We start from the raw sequence: 21616 nt of genomic DNA on the forward strand, positions 1-21616 counted from the left end.
CTGCTGGTCCGATCCGACCACGCATGACGCCCGCCTGTTTTGTCGCCACATGCAACCCAAGCGCAGTCCAAGTGGGCCATTGCAGAAACAAAACGCTTCTCACACAGTAGCCAGAAGATGGAAACAGTTTGGCGCACCAAAATAAACATTAGGTAAATCTCAGCATGCTGCCGCCCCTGCCTTACATTCGTCACAGCCTTCTTTGCTCCGGTGACGCATAACATTGTCAAACAAAACCGCGATGCGCTCAGCGCAGTAGTCGAGGCATTGGGAGGCGGTAGGGGTGCGCTAACAAATAGTAGGCGATGCATAAATTGAGCGATTACGCCTACTGCTCTGGGCGTCCAAGCTGACTAATCCAGATTGATTTATCGATACGCAGAATTGAAGTCGATTTTCGTTGTTCTTCTTAAAAACGGTAAGAGCCCATCAATTCACTCACGATTCAGATGGGTTGCTTTGGCACTTGAAATCCATCCGAGGATTATTTCCAACCGTAAAACTATTCTTAGCACGATGTTTGTCTTCAGCGTCGTTCAAAAATAGATTGCTGCGATTTACTCACCGAATGTTCTCCAGAGAGCCTCAGCAACTGCTCCGTGTTCAACCGCTTCGTCTCCGTAATCGAAGGAATCCGTGAAATGCGAATCTCCATCTCCCTGATCCACTGCCGCAGCAGGCGGGGATCTCCGTAGAACGTCTGCATCGGAGAGGGTTTGAACATGGCCTAAAACGAAAAAGCGAAGATGATTCAATCCGTTCCCGGAATAGGTTTTATCCGATGATGATGACGCGTGCGACTCACCCTCCGATAGTAGTCCATGTGGTCCTCCCGGGGTCGCACAACGGACCCTTCGATTTCGCCTCGCGCTTCCCGACAGCTGTCGAGAAGGTTCGTGTCCATGATAAAATTGTAGTTGGTCTGCAGTGCCGCCCAGAAGTCGTCTTTGCCGATGCCGGTCGTGATGCTGCTCTGCAAGCTGCAGGAGCTATGGCTGTGCCCGCTGCCCCACGACCGGCGCCACAGTTCGCGCTCTGAGTCGCGCTTTTTCTTGAATTTGGTGAAAAAAGGTTAATTTGCATAAGAATGTTGAACGAACTGAACGAAATGATGTTGAAGAAATTTATTTTTTAGTGATACTTGATACCGTTTAAGCATAGGGGAGCAAACACTTCAAAATCTGCATCAATCTAATGTTTAAGATTAGCAATTAACTTCAACTAACCTTTAAGCTATTGTATGGCCGATCGATTCTCAGTCTGTTTTGTGCCATCTCGGACCCCTCGTGGGGACCTTGCGGTGGCAGTGAGTTTAGCGACAGCGAAGGCTTGATGAAGCATCCAGCGTTGGGGGGTCCGGATGCCGTCGACGACGACGTGGCATGTGCTGCCGATGGCGGTTTGATCCGATATTTCACCGTCCCGAAGGCGTTTGAGGTGTTGCTTCCGGTTCCTCCGCCGGGTGTCTGCTGTGGTTGTGCTTGGGTTTGCGTCGATGTGGACGCCACCGTAGTGGGCGTTCCGCTACCCGTGCCGGAAGTCGACATCTCAGACTTGACCGGCGTAGCGGAGTCCTCTGCAGTTGGCGGTTTCATGGCGATTTCTCAGTCTGTTTGTTACGATGTTCCGTTTGCGATAATTCCGTGTAGGGATTGCCTGTGTCCGTTTGTGTGCTCTAAAGCTGATCCGTTCCGGTCGTTTGAAGGTCTCCTGGTCCGGCTTCTTATCGAAGGAAGAAGTGGTGGAGTCCTAGGCGCTCTCCGAACTGATGGCAGTTCGCGAAAACCGGCATTTTGCGTCCGTTTTCCGATGAGCCCGGGTCGGTTTGGCTTGGCTTGACTTTCTGGGGTCAATCGCACCCCTTTCGGTTTACAAAATGAACATTTTCGTTGGAGAAAATCTGCGAGAATATAAGAAAAGAAACGTCAATCAATGTTCAATTATAATTATCGGAGGCAAAAATCCCACAATAGGCAAACAGCAAGCTTCCACGTTTCGTTTTCTTATGAGGGATACAGGTCAGCATTTTTGTACTTCGAACCTAAGAATCAATTTCAGCACAAACAAAAAGTAACGCGTCAACGCATTCAAAGCTAAGTTCAAAGCCATCGCGGTTCCCCACTTAAAAGTGCCAAAGTCGACAATACGTAGGTATCAGTCACCCAAGTCAATGTCCCGCCTCGAATTTCAACGCTGTAGAGAGCTAGCTGTCGATCATTGTCAGCATGGTGAAGGGAATCGATTCTATTCTGGGCGCGTACGGTAACCTAAAATGGGCAAAATAAAACGGTTTTAAAAACAACATTACTGCAGTCGATAGTGATCTAGCTTACACCATTTTATGAGTTTTTTAGCATGATAAAGAATCTAGGGACATTGAGAGACTCTCTTTGTTTACTTTCTCTTTGAATAATAACTGAACCACATTAAGGTGAAGATGCATCGAAACCAAATCTCGAATTTCCAAGAGCACAAATCAAGAGAACCAAAAATCCGTTTGTGATGAAAATTCAACTCACTGGTCACTCGCGGAAGTTAAACATTCGATCAAATAATCAGCGCGAATAGTTGCCATGTTCTCTAGATTTGTGCTTTAGAAAACTCGAGATTTGGCTTCGATGCATCTTCACCTTAATCCCTTCTGTTACTTTTTTTGTATGACACGCTAGCTAAGGACATTGTTTTTTATATATAGTGAAATATAGTGAAAAACTTCCCGAAAGCTATAGTATTGCACTGCTACAGTCAAAAGAGAGTGAGAGAGGAGAGTAGCTCTCATTGTTACATATGTAGGTCCTTTTGAAAAGGAGCGCGAGAATTTAGCAATATCCGTGTTTTCCCAGACTTCTCTATACATTACGCACATATTAAACCAAATAATCACCCAGTTAAACCATGTCGACCCAAAGTGACATTACACTGCTTTATAATACTACTAATACTAAGTTATTAGGAACCCTTATATGAGCTATCCATGAAGAGTACGGTTTGTGATTACTTTAGCATTTTTTTCGTTAGAGTTCTTGGATAAAATTCCTGCTGAAGAATCACAGTAAAAAAATGCAAGTCATTTTGAATTGTATTTTTTGCTCCGATTTACTGGGATTTCCCAACATTTTTTGATTCCTTTTTTAAATCGACGTAAGTAACTTTCATACGGGTTTGGGAAAATTAATTAAAAAGAATCACAATCTGTCTTCTAAAACAATTTAAAATAAATCCCCCTTTTAACATTTTTTCGCCGTGTACATCGCATAAATTTTGATTGTATGCAGCTCACGTTAGCACTAGGTAGTTCCTATCGTTTCCCATAAAACAATGTGTGGCAAAACGATAAGCCGTTTCATTCAGTTACTTACGACGTTTTTGTACCAGTGTAAAATCGACTAAAATAGTGTTTTGTTCTGATTCGTGGTTTTGTTTTTTTCGCCATACAAATGAATGTGAAAGTAATGATTAGGTTGCGAAAGTTGAAAACCGTACTTACACCGTTTTGTGAATTTAAAATAAACGTTCTAAAAGTGAAAAAGTTTGTTTACTTTTCTGACTTGAGTCTGTTTGAATAAGTTTTCGAGATTTATGAGGCAATCTGGCGTTTAATGTAGTAATCCTTTATAAGAAAGGAGCACTAGTTTAATCTAACCTCTCTCTTTCCAGCACACGCACGTATATGGGAACCGTTTCCGTATGAAAACAACAAACGAAAAAATCCCATTAGTTCTTGTTGCTAGAAACAGAAGGCTGAGAGAGGCTTATGGGCCTCTGAATCCATCCTAACATACAAACACGTGCAAATGCTTTCCACTGTCATATGTTTCGGGAATCTTCATGCAACTTTCGATCGTGAGTCACGAAATTTGTGTCAGTCCTGGAGATAATTTCAGAAACATCTTAATCGAATTCTTGAAATTGGAAGAGTAATCCCTCGTAGAGTTGTGGGTAAAAGAATCCATAGAGAAATTTATAGAGAAAACTTTTAAAGATATCTTAAACTTTTTTCTGACAATCTGCTTTATAGTAATCCTAGACAAACTTCTTCACAATCTATAGAAATAAACCTGAAAAGATTCTCGAACAGGGCTGGTAGCGACTAAGTGATTGAAAATTGTAAAAGAATATCAAATTGGAATCAAATAGAGATAAAAAAGAGGAGGCCAAAGAGAGATAAGACAGGGAACAGGAAGAATTTGTTAAATGGATTTCTAAAAGGATTCCTCAGGGAATTGGGTCAGGTTTTATTATAAGGGTTTTCATATGAACTATTTCTGCATTAGAAATTATTTCAGGCATTTGCTCAAGTTTTCCATTGGAAATCACGAAGGTTTCATAAGGTATTCATTCCGTGATTCTTCGGAATTTCCACCAACATTCTTGTTCTGGATACCTTCAAAAAATTTCTTAAGAGTGTCCAAGATATCCAAGGTTTCGTTTCAATGTTACTTCCGTGGAAATTACTAGCATTTGCTTCAGGATATTCGTTCAGTACTATTACAAAGTACAACCAATTTTAATTTTTCAGAGGAACACTGGTGTTGACCAATCGATCAAATTATCAGCGGTAATAGTTGCCAGGTTCACTGTCAAGAGTTCAAAAAGGAATGCGTACACTACACATAAACCACAATAAATGTCTCAGGGATTTCTCAAGGGTTCAGCAACTCATCTACAGACCTTTCAGAATGATTTCAATCAGAGGCGCGTCCACGTTCGAAACCATGGGTAGGACAAACGTTGCAAATATTTGTGCACAGTGAAGCTAAGAAAAATTTCCGTGAGGTATTTATAAAGAAAGTCCTAGAGTAACCTCTGACAACTACTAAGTGTAAGTTTTAAAGTCACCCTTAATAAACACAAATCTCTGAAATAACTGATGAACTCGTACTGACGTTTTAGTAGTTTTACAAGGTAAAAAAAACCATCGAATATCGGAATAGTATTCCGCAGGATTTTCTAACGAAATTTCTCAGAAAAACATGGGACCGAATCTCTATAGAAATTTGTGGAATGATCGGAAATAAAATTAACTACGACAACTTCTAAAGCTTTTTCTTGAATCTGAGACGAAATTCTTGAAGAGTCTTTTGAACCCGTTATAGTCTCTGAAGGATTCTTTGCAGCCTGTACAATTTTGCATCAGGATACAATTAAAATAATGAAAAAAGGCTTTCAAGACCATTTTGGTTGAAATAGACACTTGAGAGACCTTCCATTAAAAATAGAGACTTTTTAGCGACTTGCATCAAAATAGAAACCAAGTCTCTAAAAAGAAACCTACTACCAGTTCTGTCTTGGGGATTATTCATTGGATCAACTTTTGTTATCATTCATATTAACAATGTGAATCTCTTTTATATTTATATCGGTAAGGTGATTATAAAACGAAGCCAAACTTTGAATTTTCAAGTGCACAACACTGGAGAACCTGACAACAGGTCACGTTGAAAACCAATCAAATTACTTGCTTGCTGGTGGTGACCAATGGGATAAATTTGGATTTTTTCGAAATTTCTTCAACAATTCAACAATTTTAAAATATCATCTCAATCTGCTTTAAATATTTTTTATGAATAATGCTCAACATATCAGTAGGAATTTGATAAAAAAAAAAATCAGGAATTAACTAAAAACTACTTTCAGAAATGTCTACAGCAATTCTGAATCTGAGTATGCTGTGGGAGTTCTATAATAATTGCTCTAAGAGGGAGTTAAAGAACTTTCTTGTAGAAATTATTACAGTTAGTTTCCCAAGATGTTCACAATAGATATCATCAATCGTTCTTGTCACGAGTCAGTGATTTTTGGGGTCATGCTCAAACCATGCCACGTTTTACTAGAGATGATCATACCATGAACAACCTTATCGTATCTTCTATCATCCATAAGAATAAATACGACGTTGAGCGAGTTTGTATGTATATTGAACAAATAATAGTTTACTTTATTTTTCAAACTTTCTGCTGGTCTTGTTTTTTTTTAATCGTGAGTAGGACAATCTTTTGACACAGGTATTTTTGTGCATAGTTTTCAATGAGTTCATCTAGTGTATCTCTCACAGATATTATTAGGTTTTCATAGATCAATTTCGTAGAGGTTATGTTTACAATTTAAACCAAGATTTTTTGCGAATATACATACAGGAATAAGTTCAGATATTCGTTCAGAACTTGCTTCAGGGGTTCGTTAAGAAATTTTCCAAATTATTTACTCAAGAATTGCATCAACCATTTCTTCTAGGCTTCCTCCATGGAGTTCTGAACTGAACAATAGATCAGACTCTGAACTAGACTATTGGTGTAACCCTGTTTGCAATGTGGATTGTACTTTAGCTTAGCTTAGCTTAGCTTAGCTTAGACTGACTACACATATCAATGGTTGCTATTCCGTGATTAACCGAAGTCAGTGAAAATGCACAAAGAATCAACTAGAAGTTCGGCTGGGATTGGCCATAATCTTCTTCAGTGTGCATAATTCAGTGCCTCTATTTATACAGGGTCAATAACGGCGCCGGCCACGTCCTTGCAGTTAGGTGGGATTGGGGGAAGGAATGTTAGTGTGTAACCTTTGCTATTTGGAGACCGTGTTTGCCTCTGCATCTCCACAAAGGTTACTGGGAGGGATGTTTGTTAATGGGAAGGATCGTTGGGTCACAGGATTCACTTTGATAAGCGATTAGACCATGATAAATAATTATTTGTGAGATATAAACATGCTTATATGTAAATATAATATTTTCATTTGATATGAACAATATCTATGTAGAGAAAAATTATGCCGACACTTGAGGTGACGAACCTTTCAAAGTTTGTTGAATAAAGTGAACTTTTCGGAAGTCTACACTTGAAGTGTCGAACCATTCAAAGTTTTATTTTTAATTACAAAAATAAAGGTAAAAAGAAGAAGGTGTATTGAATAAAAATAAAATTAGACATAAATAATTTGTGAATCAGAGTTTATGTCGACACTCACAGTGACGAACCATTCATATTTTTTTAAAACATCATATTTACATCTCACCGTTGTAACGATTAACGGTACAGTCATACATATTTTATAGATTAGGAACAGTAGCATGAAACGAGCTCACCAATTGATCCGTCATCATTGAGCAGCAACAATCCTCTTTCAGCTTTAATCGTTTGCTCGGTTATATAAAAGCACTCAGAGAAAATAGGCGCGCGACCCGTGAGGGAAAACAACTGACGACTACTCGGACTTTATTGAAGCACTGCCCAGGAGCAAGCGTCAATGTCGGAAGATCATAAAGAACTAATCGAAAGCGGCACTTTTTCACTTTACTCGATCGACGCGCGACATGTTTGATCCTGCCCTCATCGCCGGCCCCCGCAGGAGCAAGCGTCAAGGTCGAAGGATCAAACGCAACTCACCCTGTTTGCAATGTGGATTGTACTTTATACCACAAAGTATCCCAGTGCATTTTGTCCAAATTTTTGTTTAATTTTACCGCAAAGTACCCTAATTCAGCGCATGTTGTTCATTTGTTTTATAATTTCAATAAAATTTCGGCTCTTGACTTGGTGCCCATTCATAAACAGTTCCCGTATTTTTCCCGGATGCCCAAAACATTAAAAAAACGGATGAAAAAAACGGACCTGCGACTTGTTATTTTTGTTTTTTATGCATAATTGACAAATTTGGAGGGACTTGCTCTAACCTACCTATGAACTAATTACGATTAAATTTATAAAATACTGTGAGCTCAGAACGGTTTGAATTTCGAATAAAATATAAACAATTTGTAGCAATATCTAAAACATCGTCCACCCCTAGAATTTATAGCAAGTTCAGGTAATTTTGGGATTATTTGAATAAATTTGTGTGCTCTGTGTTACCATAAATCGGAAAATTTCAATAACTTACCCATCACTCTTTAAAAATGCATTCTGAATTATGCGTTAACTATGGACTATAGCTGGTTCCTTCTTGATCTGATGAAACTTAAACAAAATCTCCAAAATATTTTTTTGTTCTTCTATGAAGCTGACCGAAGTGTTTGGCCTAAATTCAAAATTACATCTCCCAAGCGATCTTCCAAAGAATTGGCCAAGAATTTCGTCAAGAACTCTGGTCAAGGCTAAAACATCTAAAAGACATCGCTATTTATTCATCCATCAAAGATCGTTCCATAAATTTATGAATAATTTTACAAGAAATTGGAAATCACGTCAGGAGCCTCATAAGAGCTTCGTCATAGATCTAGGATAAGTGATACTAGAAATCCAGACAAGGTTTCACCAAGAATCAGTATAATCAATAACACTGCGGAACACGGTTTTGTCTCAAGCACCAAAATACCGCTATTTGCTTAATTAAGGGTTGCTGTATCTATTGCCGTTTTCAGAAACATCCTAGCACGTCTAGGTTTCGAGAAATTGGATGATAAAAATACTAAATTTGACTATTTCAGTCAACTTGCATGCAAGTTTGCCAGCTTGTATGGCAATTTATTTGCTTAATTTGTTTCAGAACTCATACTTCATGTAAATAACAATACTTATCAACAAAGTTCATAATATTTTTGATGCTCAAAAGTTATTTTTTGATGGTTTAGAAAATTTTTGTATACTGCCATATAAGAGAAATGAAGAGTTTTGTATGGAGACTGTTAGTAGGTTGAATAAATCGATTTAGTCGAAATTTAACCGTGCAATTTCAACCAAACTATATCTTAAATGAAAGTTGAAGGCCAATTTTGCATGCTTGATGCATAAGATCACAAACAAATTTGATAAATCATGCTTTAAATTTAATGTAAACATCAACTAAACCAATGTTTTGTCTAACTTTGGCGTCATGCAGCTAAAAATCCTGACGTGCTGGAACATTTCTGAGAACGGCATTAGATTCAGCAACCCCAAATCTACTAGAGACACATAATTTGATCCTTGAGACACGCAAAAATGTCATTTTTGTTGCGCAGTGTAACCGATAGGGTCCCATTGAACATTTGCAATGAGTCTAAATGGAAATCTAACTACCATCTGAACAAAAACTTTGCCAGGAATATCTGAGTACCATTATAGCAAGACATTCAATGGATTTTTTCTTCGTAGTCGTATTTATCCCCCATCCATGGGAAATTAAACAAATCCAAACAAAAAGGATAATGCTGATTTTGACTTATTGTAATCAAAAAGAATACTTAAAACAGATTATTATAAGATCGATACGCTTAGAGGTAATCTCATTACATCTTACAATTATCCCATAAACGATGATAAATTTTCGTTAATAAGAGCATCAACATTTAAGAAAATCCTCAAAAATAATCTTGAAAACCTACTGAAACATGGACCAGATTAGCTTCATAAGATTTCTATCATGTTTTTTTATGGTTTTGCAGTCGATTGTATGATCTGATCTTTTGAAAATCCTGATACTTGGGATATTTCAGGAACCTTAATCGTTAACTATCTCTCTATTAACTCATCAAAAATTAGTCATAATGCGAAGTTCGAGTTGACAGGCATAGTCGTGCACCTCTTGAAAAGAAACGTTTTGCCTTTAGTGCTTGAAATTGAATTGAAAAATATTTTCATGTTTGAGTAACTTATTTTCCCGATGTGTTCTCTAAATTCCTGGATATTTCCCGTATTTTTCCCTGTAATTTTTAATTTCTGAGAAATTGTCCAAAGTGCGCGTAATAAGGGCCTTAGCAACGCTGAATTACTGCACTTTACGATATAGAACTCAGGTAGGTATGCATTCTACACTAAACTCTGAACCAGATTTTAACATAGACTCTAAACAGGATATGACTGAACTCTCGACTTAAACCTGAATAGGACTTTCCGCTGGATTATGGACTGTTGTCTTTATTGTTGGGTTGTTGGGCTAGACGATTAGTTAAGTTTATCGATTGAACTATGAAATAGACTTCAGCCTGCATTTTTGTTATGACCATGAACTGTACTCTTGGCTGAGCTATCAATTCAATCCTTGACTAGACTATGGACTGCTATTCTTTATGGGCTATCGATTGGAATTCAGAGGTACTACACATGGAACTACAGTTTCGATTCTAAACTATACTTTGGTTAAGAACTGGTCTGTAGTCTTTTCTTTCCAGCGTTACATCCCAACTGAGACAGATTCCTAATTTCAGCTTGGTCTATGAGCACTTCCACAATTATTAATTAGGAACTTTATTTGTTATTTGATCATTTTTGCGTTTGTATTCGTGTGGTAAAAACAAAGATACTCTGCCTTGGGCAGATTAAAAATTTAAAATTTTCAACCCGAAGTAATCCCTGACCAGCAGTATTAGAACCCGCTATCCTCAGTTTGACGTTACTGAATAACAACAGGTTTATTGTTTTGGTTATTCGAGCTCCAAAACCCATGCGGAGGACAAAATTGGATTAACTTTTGACTCTGATCTGAGCTTCACTGTTGATTGAACGCTGAAGTAGAATCTGGGCTGGACAAAGGACTGAATTAATGTACTCAAATCGGTCAAGCGGTTCAAAAGTTATGATTTTTTTTTTGTTTTAATAAAAAATTGGCAAAGTCGTGATTTTTCTGGTCACCCTGTTTTGGAAACGATCATTAAAAATCCAAAACACGTGTATCCTTATTTCGGATAAGGAACAAAATAGCAAATTTTCACGGAATTCGGTGACCAACTAGATCGGTTCATCATGGAATGGGTGTATATCCAATTTTTTTTTACAAATTACAAATTTTGTTTCATTTTTATTAGAAGAATTAAGAGTTTATGGAGGAAATTATAACACAATTAAAACAAAATCAGTTATATTAACAGAAGCTGTATCAAATTTGTTTCAAATTAAAACTTAATTATAACAACATTTGTTTTGCAAAGAGATTAACAAATTTTGTTATAATTCTTTTATGGAAAATAAAAAAAAATGAGTTATAATTTCGTTTGATTTGAAACAAAATAAGTTATATTTTTGTTTAAATTACAACATATTTTGTTGAGTATATAAGAAACTTTGTTATAATTTTTGTTATTTTAACTGCTAACCAGCCAGATGTATATTACATTTTGTTAGTAATGTAATATACATCTGACGCTACTTGAGTAATAAAATCTGTTACAACTCTGTTGTTATCCACTGGTCGGGTAGAACAATTGTAGGGAGTGAACTTTGATCCTATCAGAAGAAAATTAAAACTATGAATATCGCTGTTCTCGGTCACGCTCATCTTTAATTTGGAATATGAAGAAGAACATAAAGATGCAGTCCTTACTAAATGCGACTCAGCGACTGGAGGTTGAGAGTCAACTCTCCATAACTCGATATTGAAGGGATCATCGAGTTCGGGAAATATCGAGATATAGCATTAGAATTAGCATTAAGCATTTCGCATGTCGTGTGGTTTGTATTCACAAAAAATAGATAATTATTTTTTTATTTATTCTCATTAAGTAACATAAGAATAACATAATTAGATTCCATGTACCAATATTATTTCAAAATCCACCCGAAAACAGATGAAAACCTCTGTTCAAAAATTCCAGAATAGGGTTTACATCATTTAAAAATCTTATGAAAGTGACACATCTCCCCTCTTTCGACGCCAATGCATTCTGAAAAAAGCATTCATTTAAAATCGGAGATCCGGCGGATCATCGGATGACACGCACGATGATGATGCCGATGATCGCATGCATTTCCTTCCTTCTACCGAGTATCGTCTCACAGCGGAGCGCCACTCACAAGTCTTCGACGGACTGACTGCCTGTAGCTGCTAAGTACGGAACGAGAATAAATTCTAAAGCAAACTTACACTATTCATCTGCACACATACGACGACACAGCACTTGTGTGTACTTTTGGCCTCATCGGGAATTAGTTTGCTTGGGTGGCGCTCCTCCTCCGGAATACCTCGCGTGGCTCCACCACCACGGGAGAAGATCGTCAGATCAGTCAACAGAACGCTAAGCACATTAAGTCGAAAGCAAACACAGAAGTGTGTCTTCTAGATGGGAAAGAGGAAATGCAAATAAACGACCAAGTATCCGACGAAGACGATGACGACGACCATGGCTATAAATTCTATGGCTGGAGGAAATGGTAATCCACCATATTAGGATGAGGAACTCTGGAGAGGCGGTTAGTTGGGTGTGAGAAGTGGGTGGCACGGATGACTTGGAAATATGACGAGAATTTCTATTTTGAGAAGTCTATAAACTGCGATCGGATGTGGAGTACATACATTCTTCCTGATTCGGAGCAGCGTAGGGGATTGATTCAGAGATGTTCGGAAGACTTTTGCGGAAACGACCAACGAAGTCACGTTCGCGCGTTTTAGCGTAGTTAACATGTCGTGTCCGTGTCACGCACATGTTTATCTTATCGCGGTCGCTCGATCATCATTTGCGAGAAGTCTCTTGGAAGCTCCGTGTTTTCCTAAAAAAGGCAGCACATTCCGTTCCAGCACGAGAGATTGGTACGCAAACGCCCTGCATTTTATAGGCAAAACCTCTTTCACTCTCCAGCCGTTTATAAACGGCCTAAACTATCCTAACTATTTCAAATTTTAATTTGATCCAAACGCGAAACTATGTGCCGTGCGTTGCATACGAGATTGGACGACGCTTTCCAACTGCTGCTGCTGCACCCAAAGTGGATCAGTTCAGTTTGTTCAGCTTGGATCTCGCTCAGGTCGATCTATCACCGACGACGATGAAAAATAACAAAAACATCACCGTCGAGAAAATGAGCAGATGAGCCATTGCGAACCATAACGATGTGATGTGCAAAATATCCGCTGCTCATCATCATTCATGAAGTGCATTGCGCTGCACAGTGGTTCCTTTTGTTTTCTATGAAATGGTCATAGATCATCTTATACAATCTATATAAATAAAAATGGATTGGTGTTTGTATGTCACGAAATGACTTGAGAACGGGCTATCGGATTGTGAAATTTATCATATAGATATGATCCTGAAGTGTTCCGACGTGTTTGTGTGTATTAAAAAACTCAAGATGTTCACAGGAAAGTTACAAAAACGGGAGCGCACGGAACTGCCTGTTTTGTATGGGACGTCCATGACGTTTTTCAGCAGCCTACTTGATGGCAAGACGAAGTTTGCCGGGACCACTAGTATTTAATAAGAAAAGAGCAATCGGCAATAAATTATGATTTAGCTATCAAAAGCAATCTTTAGGGTATTGTCATTGATGCCAATTCAAAAATTCCTATAAAGATACCTGTCTACGACCAACAAAACCTACTCATCCCTCGCTACACTACTGGTGCAATGGCTAGCGCAAGTCGGCAGATATTATATAATTACCACAACAATAAGTTTATTGATCTCGCTACCGTGGTCGGAAACAATAGGCTTCCAGCGCCAGAGATATTGCCATCGTCTGGATGTAGGACCACAGCACTATCACTATTACTCGATAGATCGATAGCCGATCGGATAACGGCGATAAGAGAGTGAGATCCTCACTCTTTTTGCAGGCAGATCTACCTATCTATTTTGAGTGAAGAAACCAGTCGATTTTGGGTCGCCGGCAGGATCACTTGGGCACCGAGCCCACGCGGAATTTTAATTCGTTTAGTTCATAAGATTAAATATAGATATAAGTGTAGCCAATATAGTTGTTTTTGTCCTTAATAAAATGTGTAGTTTTGTGTTAACTAGTTTTTGCATAAGTGAAAGCGTTTTAATGCGAGACTAGAAAAAGTGCATGCATCATTGTTTCGGCCGGATATTTGGATAAAGAGCTCAGGAAGTTGGTTCTAGATCTGATCACGATCTCCTAATTCGGATCCCCATACTCCTACGGTCGATGTCGGACCTGACTGCCCGCTGCATCGTATACGCTATCGGAGCCAAGGAAGGTTGAACAGCCAGGTGCGTACATTGTGGTCCTTCGAGCCGGATCGGGACCAGGGAAGGATCAACGGAAGCTCGAATTGGATGCTGTCGACACAGGCGTCGACGAGAGGACGCTGATTGGTGCCATTTTGTCAACCCGCCAAGCTTTCGTGATGTGATTGTTCTCGTGGAAGAAAGGATTCCCCGCGACAAAGGATCAACGCTTTCAAGGGAAGAAAGGATATCCACCATCACTCTTTGGGATCAGCGTCGCTTGGCTTGGACATTCGTTGGGCGGTACTTTCTGTCAGGTTAGTGAAGACCGCTTACTATATGTCCAGCCGATCCTAGGAAACTACTCCATTCTAACACCTTCGTTTTTCCGCAAATCTGCATGCACAATACCACCGAGATTTGGGTTTCTCGGAATTCTTCTGGAAATTGGATTTTACCGTCTGGTCTGGGATCGGATACGAACGCCATTTGGATTGCATGACTTCAAGTGGAAAAGGACAACAACCAAGGCTACGGATTGCCACATCGCCGGAGGACACTCACTGGACTAGCGCCGAAACTTGTCTCACAGGTAAATGTTAAAGAACAAGTATATGTCCAGTCGAAGTGTACCTTGTATTGTACTTACACCCAATTTTCGCCCATTTTTTCTGGATCTTTTGCATCGGAGCCATTCTGGACAGGACCGTCTAGTGTTTTCGGATAAGACGTGAAGCCCTTGGTGCGCGTATCAACCCGAGATCATTGTGGCAACTGGCTGCCATTTTATCGTTGGATGAGATTATCTGCCCGTCTTCATTCATCGGATTGGATTCCATTCATTGGATTGATGTTCAATACTGATGACCGAGTGACGATAGATGCCATCATCGTAGATCATCAGCGTACCACGTATGAATAAGAAGAGGCGGCACCAACGGAGATCTGTCCAGGTAAATGAACATTATTATAGTATATGTCGCCGAAGCAAGGCACAGTAAATACACCTGTTGATCGAATTTCGTATCCTCTTCGACTATTTATTCATACACGTGAGCCCTGTGGACCCCATCGGGTCTGTTGAATGCCTTTCGTGATAAATTCTCCGCTTCGGACCTTTGAGCTATTGCACGCTGGACTTGCACCGCTGTTTGTTGTCTGGGTAAGCCACAACAGTATATGTCCAGCCGTGGCATTTATTTTGAATACTACATCGTATATCCCTCCTCTTCATTCCTCTACTTTCGTTGGTTGCTGAGACGATCTGGTTGACGTAGCAAAATCACATTGCACATCGTGATTGGTTTTGGAAATTGATTATCGTTGGGCATTATCGCCTGTCCCGTCAGGTTAGTGAACAAGATAGTATATGCCAGCCAAGCTAGGCGTATACGCGGAATACTACACCATCATCTCTTTATTTGTTACCGGTGAATTGAAACGTCAACCATGCCGCCCGCTGGATCAACCACGAAAAAACCTTCATTGAAGCAACTAACTGCAAGGCTTGTTGAATCGCAGTCTTCCCTTCAAGACATTTGGCTATTCATTGAGGATTTTAGAGAGGATACGAAGCTTTCTCAGGTGGAAGTTCGCTTGGAGAAATTGGAGGAGCTATGGGACAGATTTTCCGAGACGTTAGTTGAGATTAAATCCCATGATGACTATAAAGAGGATGAGTCTTACGACAAGGAAAGGCGGGAGTTCAACAATCGCTATTATGAGGCAAAATCTTTTCTTGTGGATCAGGTTAAAGGTTTGAAGGAACCACAATCCCTAGACCAAAGCGTGCGTCTCCCCGATGCGTCGATGCATGGTGCGCTTGATAATGTAAGGTTACCTCAAATCAAGCTGCAAACCTTTAACGGTGATATCGACGAGTGGCTAGGCTTTCGGGATTTATTCACCTCCCTCATTCATTGGAAACCTGATCTTCCGGAGGTGGAAAAGTTCCACTACTTGAAGGGATGTCTTCAAGGGGAGCCACGCAGTCTGATTGACCCGCTAAAAATAACTAAAGCAAACTATCAGGTGGCATGGGATATGCTGCTCAAGCGTTATAACAACAGCAAGCAGTTAAAGAAGAGGCAAATTCAATCACTGCTGTCGTTGCCTACGCTCTCCAAGGAGTCCATTGGAGAATTGCACACGCTTTTAGAAGGCTTTGAGCGGATAGTGCAAACCCTCGATCAGTTGGTCCAGCCAGCTGAATATAAGGATTTACTGCTGGTTAATATTCTCACGTCACGCTTGGATCCAGTGACACGCAGGGGATGGGAAGAATTTTCTTCTTCAAAGGAAATCGATTCTCTGGATGAACTCAGGGAGTTCCTCAATCGGCGAGTGCACGTCTTGGAGTCGCTACCACCCAAATCGACGGACACCAGGGGTGTCCATCCGCCTCCGTCACAGTCGAAGCAGAAATCGTCGTTCATAAGAAGTAGTTTCACCACAGCACAAGCATCCGGGGGTCGCTGTGTATGCTGTTCCGGAAATCATCCGCTGTTCCAATGTAGCACATTCCAACGGTTATCGGTCTCGGACAGGGACGGCCTGCTGAGAACTCATTCTCTTTGCCGAAATTGCTTCAGATCGGGGCATCAAGCACGGGATTGCCAATCCAAGTACTCGTGCAGGAATTGCAAGGGTCGCCACCATTCCTTGGTCTGTTTCAAATCAGAAAAGGGTGGTGGAAATAAGGTTTCTGCGGTTGCAAAGGGCAACATTCCATCCACCGATATGGATTCCCAAGTAAATTCCAATCCCAGTTCCTCCCAGGTAGCTAACGCGGCAGCCACTGATACAACGGTTTCAAATGCGGCACACCAATACACTTCCAAGGTCTTACTAGCCACAGCAATCGTTGTAATGGTAGACGACGATGGAAATCGACATCCTGCTCGAGCACTCTTGGACTCCGGTTCCGAGAGCAATTTTATAACGGAAAGATTGTGTCAACGCATGAAGGTGACTCGAAATAAGGTGGAAATTTCGGTCCTGGGTATCGGACAGGCTTCAACAAGAGTTAAGCAACGGATAAGAGCGGTGATATGCTCACGAATATCCCCATTTTCCAGAGAGTTGGATTTTCTGATTCTACCGAAGGTGACTGTGAACCTTCCTACAACATCGGTCAACATTGATGGTTGGTCCATACCAAATGGAATAGAACTAGCAGATCCTACGTTTTTTGAGTCAAAGGGCGTGGATATCGTACTGGAATTGAGTCATTCTTCGATTTCTTCGAAACTGGCAGGCGGATTTCATTGGGTGAGCGGTTACCAATGCTCAACGACTCAGTTTTCGGATGGGTCGTTTGTGGAGGCGCATCGATTCCCACTAATTCACTCCAAATCAGCTGCAACACGTCATCGTCCGGACGGTTGGATATGTTATTAGAGCGTTTTTTGGAATGTGAAGAATTAGGATCAGAAAGGGCACTCTCGCCGGAGGAAAGACGCTGTGAGGAGCTATACCAGCAAACAGTTCGGCGAGAACAGGATGGCCGGTACACCGTCGCACTCCCAAGGCAAAACGATACTATTCCACAGTTGGGTGCATCACGTGAGATCGCATTTTCGACGGCTTCAAGGAACGGAGCGTAGACTAGCAAGGGACGCTGGTTTGCGAGAGCAATATATCGCATTCATGGAAGAATACCTCGCGATGGGTCACATGCGGAAAATTGACAAGGCTACTCAGGAATCGGTCCAACGATGCTATTTACCGCATCATCCGGTGGTCAAGGAGGCAAGCACGACCACCAAGGTACGGGTAGTTTTCGATGCATCTTGCAAAACAGCGTCAGGAGTATCGTTAAACGATGTTTTACTGGTGGGGCCAGTAATTCAAGAGGATCTAAGGTCGATTGTACTGCGGTGTCGTACACGCCAAATTATGCTGGTCTCTGATGTGGAAAAAATGTTCCGCCAGATCTACGTTTGTAAGGAAGATCGACCGCTCCAATGCATCCTGTGGAGATCATCACCGATAGACGACGTTGAGGTGTATGAGCTGAACACCGTGACGTACGGTACCAAGCCAGCTCCCTTTCTGGCTACAAGAACGGTTAAGCAACTGGTGGAAGACGAAGAACAACGATACCCGTTGGCAGCCCAAGCAGCTAGCGAAGACGTCTACATGGACGACGTCATTACAGGTGCGGATAATGTCGAAACTGCGTTGAATCTTCGAGATCAACTTGACCAAATGATGTCCGGAGGTGGATTTCGGCTGAGAAAGTGGGCATCCAACTGTCCCAAGGTATTGGAAGGCATTCCGCCGGAAGACTTAGCCATTAAACAGTCATCAGAAGTCAACCTTGGGCCTGATCCGTCAGTAAAAACGCTAGGACTGACCTGGGTGCCGAAAACAGACGTTCTTAAATTCCAATTCCAAATACCCGATCAGGAGGAGGAGGAAAAACCCACTAAACGTAAGGTTCTTTCCATAATTGCCACATTGTTCGACCCACTAGGGTTACTAGGAGCCGCTATCACCAGCGCTAAGATATTTATGCAACAGTTATGGTCGGTACAGGATGAGAAGGGTCAAAAAATCGACTGGGATCAACCACTTCCTTCCACGGTGGGTGAGGTTTGGCTGAAACTTCGCTGCCAATTACCAACGTTCAACCAAATAACTATTGATCGTTGCGTCGTTATTCCCGGAGCGGTGTCTATGCAAATACACTGCTTCTCGGATGCATCAGAAAAGGCCTTTGGTGCATGTGTCTTCATGAGGAGTGTAAACGCTGAAGGTTCAATCATGGTTAGGCTTCTTACTTCGAAGTCTCGAGTTAGCGCCTTTGAAATGCCAGTCAATTCCGCGGCTGGAGCTTTGCGGAGCCCTTCTAGCGGCTCAATTATGCGAAAAGGTTCAAGCGTCCTTAAAGCGCACTATGGAAACGTTTTTTTTGGACCGATTCAACCTGCGTGCTTCGATGGATTAACGCAACTCCAACGACGTGGACGACCTATGTTGCAAATCGGGTTTCGAAAGTGCAGGCAATTACCGAAAATGGGCAATGGAGACATGTACCTGGAGTCGAGAACCCTGCAGATCTCATATCAAGAGGAATTTCGCCGGAAAGAGATTGTAGGCAATCATTTGTGGGTGGCAAGGACCGAACTGGTTAGAAGAAAATCCGGAAGCGTGGCCGAAACTGCATCAAACTGTGAACGAAAATGCAGAGGAGGGAGAAAACGAGAGACGTCGGACAGTTATAGCAAACGTCACTACACCGAACGTCGAATTCAACGAGGAATACATCGGCAAATTCGCTTCATATAACGATATGATTCGCAGAACAGCATATTGGCTTCGGTTGATGGATTTACTGCGCAAACTAGAACTGATAGGAAAAACGGATCCTTCCTGTCTACAGCGGAACTACGAGAGGCCGAAAACGTGCTCGTTAGGCGAGTACAGAAGGAAGCCTTTGCCAAGGAATGGAAGGCAATTATGAACCAATCTACTCTTCCATCAAGCTCTCCATTACGGTGGTACAATCCAACAATTTCTAAGGACGGAATCATGAGAGTAGGTGGCCGTTTAAGCAAATCTCAAGAAACAGAGGACAGTAAGCATCCTATTCCTTTACCGGCCCGCCACGCCTTCACTCGTAAGCTCCTACGGCATTATCATGAGAGGCTTTTACACGCTGGTCCACAGCTTCTGTTAGGAGTAGTTAAACTACGATTCTTGCCCTTAGGAGGAAGAAGTGTCGCCAAACAACTAGTTCACAATTGCCTGAAATGTTACCGTTCGAGACCAACACCAATCCAGCAATACATGGGCGACCTACCAGCAGCGCGGGTCACCGTTTCCAGACCATTCTCCAGAACAGGCGTCGACTATTTTGGACCGGTCTACATCCGGCCAGCTCCTCGGCGCCCCGCAGTGAAAGCGTACGTTGCCCTGTTCATCTGCTTGTGTACCAAGGCGGTGCATCTTGAATTGGTCACAGATCTTTCGACTGACCGGTTTCTCCAAGCTCTACATCGGTTCGTGGCAAGACGGGGAAATGTAGCGATATCTACTCCGACAATGGCACCAATTTTGTCGGTGCTAGAAACAAATTACAGGAGTTCTGAAATTATTGAAGGATCAAACTCACAGAGAGATTGTTGCCAAGGATTGTGCCATGCAAGGAATTCAGTGGCATTTTTCTCCCACCAAGCGCCCCACACTTCGGGGGCCTCTGGGAGGCTGCGGTTCGATCGGCGAAGAAGCACCTCCTTAAAGTCATCGGCGAAGATCCAGTTTCCCCGGAAGATTTCTCCACACTACTCGTCCAAGTTGAAGGGTGCTTGAATTCTCGCCCTCTCACGCCCATGTCGGAGGACCCTGAAGACCTGGAGCCGTTGACTCCCTCACATTTCCTTGTCGGCACGTCCCTCCAAGCATTGCCGGATCCCAACCTTGAAGCTATCCCACTCAACCGGCTTAATAAGTACCAAACTGATCCAAACGAAAGCTCCAAGATTTCTGGCGACGGTGGCGTCGGGAGTATTTATGCCTACTTCAAGCCAGGACTAAACGCTGGAAACCGCCGGTCCAGGTAGAAATCGGCAAGTTGGTCGTTATCCAGGACGACAAGGTTCCTCCGATGCGTTGGAGGATGGGACGCATACAAGAACTACATCCAGGTGACGACAATGTGGTTCGAGTCGTTACCATAAAGACGTCTTCAGGTGTGCTAACACGTCCGGTTGAAAAACTGTGCATTCTACCAATACCGGATTGTAACGACGAACCTGGTTCCGAAGCCACATCATCCAGCAACCAAATGTGATTTTCCGTTCCATTTCCCCACCCTGTCGAAGAGGATATTCCTGTTTCTTTTCTCTTTTCAGAAATACGACATTTCTGGGTGGGTGAGGATGTCTACGACCAACAAAACCTACTCATCCCTCGCTACACTACTGGTGCAATGGCTAGCGCAAGTCGGCAGATATTATATAATTACCACAACAATAAGTTTATTGATCTCGCTACCGTGGTCGGAAACAATAGGCTTCCAGCGCCAGAGATATTGCCATCGTCTGGATGTAGGACCACAGCACTATCACTATTACTCGATAGATCGATAGCCGATCGGATAACGGCGATAAGAGAGTGAGATCCTCACTCATTTTGCAGGCAGATCTACCTATCTATTTTGAGTGAAGAAACCAGTCGATTTTGGGTGGCCGGCAGGATCACTTGGGCACCGAGCCCACGCGGAATTTTAATTCGTTTAGTTCATAAGATTAAATATAGATATAAGTGTAGCCAATATAGTTGTTTTTGTCCTTAATAAAATGTGTAGTTTTGTGTTAACTAGTTTTTGCATAAGTGAAAGCGTTTTAATGCGAGACTAGAAAAAGTGCATGCATCATTGTTTCGGCCGGATATTTGGATAAAGAGCTCAGGAAGTTGGTTCTAGATCTGATCACGATCTCCTAATTCGGATCCCCATACTCCTACGGTCGATGTCGGACCTGACTGCCCGCTGCATCGTATACGCTATCGGAGCCAAGGAAGGTTTGAACAGCCAGGTGCGTACAATACCTGAAAAGCTAAATATAGTCTGTTTCGAGGATTTCGAATTTTTTGAACTTTCTCCTGATTTTGGTTTCCGAAGACAATACACAGAACTGCGGAAATCACTTGTTTTATTTTTTTTTCTTTTTCTTTGCCATAAGTATTCAGTCTATAGGACCTTATGGGAGTGAAGAACAATTTTTTTTTCGATTTACTACACAGTCCAGTAGGTACCCCTGTGGCTGGGCTGGATGAAAAAAGCCACTGAGA

At 41.6% G+C, this 21616-nt stretch overlaps 1 protein-coding gene across 3 annotated transcripts in view; it reads right to left on the minus strand.

Annotated features, from left to right (window-relative positions):
* Positions 1-21616, minus strand: part of LOC5569804 — an 818297-nt gene that overhangs the window by 633492 nt on the left and 163189 nt on the right. For all 3 annotated transcript variants that reach the window (XM_021848005.1, XM_021848004.1, XM_021848003.1), the window contains 3 exons: positions 1227-1900; positions 806-1051; positions 566-727 (listed from right to left, as the gene is read on the minus strand). In XM_021848005.1, coding sequence (XP_021703697.1) covers positions 566-727; positions 806-1051; positions 1227-1595 — 777 coding nt within the window. In that variant the 5' untranslated portion in view covers positions 1596-1900. The remainder of the gene's footprint in view (positions 1-565; positions 728-805; positions 1052-1226; positions 1901-21616) is intronic.

This window comes from Aedes aegypti, chromosome 2, assembly GCF_002204515.2.
Source record: "Aedes aegypti strain LVP_AGWG chromosome 2, AaegL5.0 Primary Assembly, whole genome shotgun sequence".
Taxonomy (NCBI): domain Eukaryota; kingdom Metazoa; phylum Arthropoda; class Insecta; order Diptera; family Culicidae; genus Aedes; species Aedes aegypti.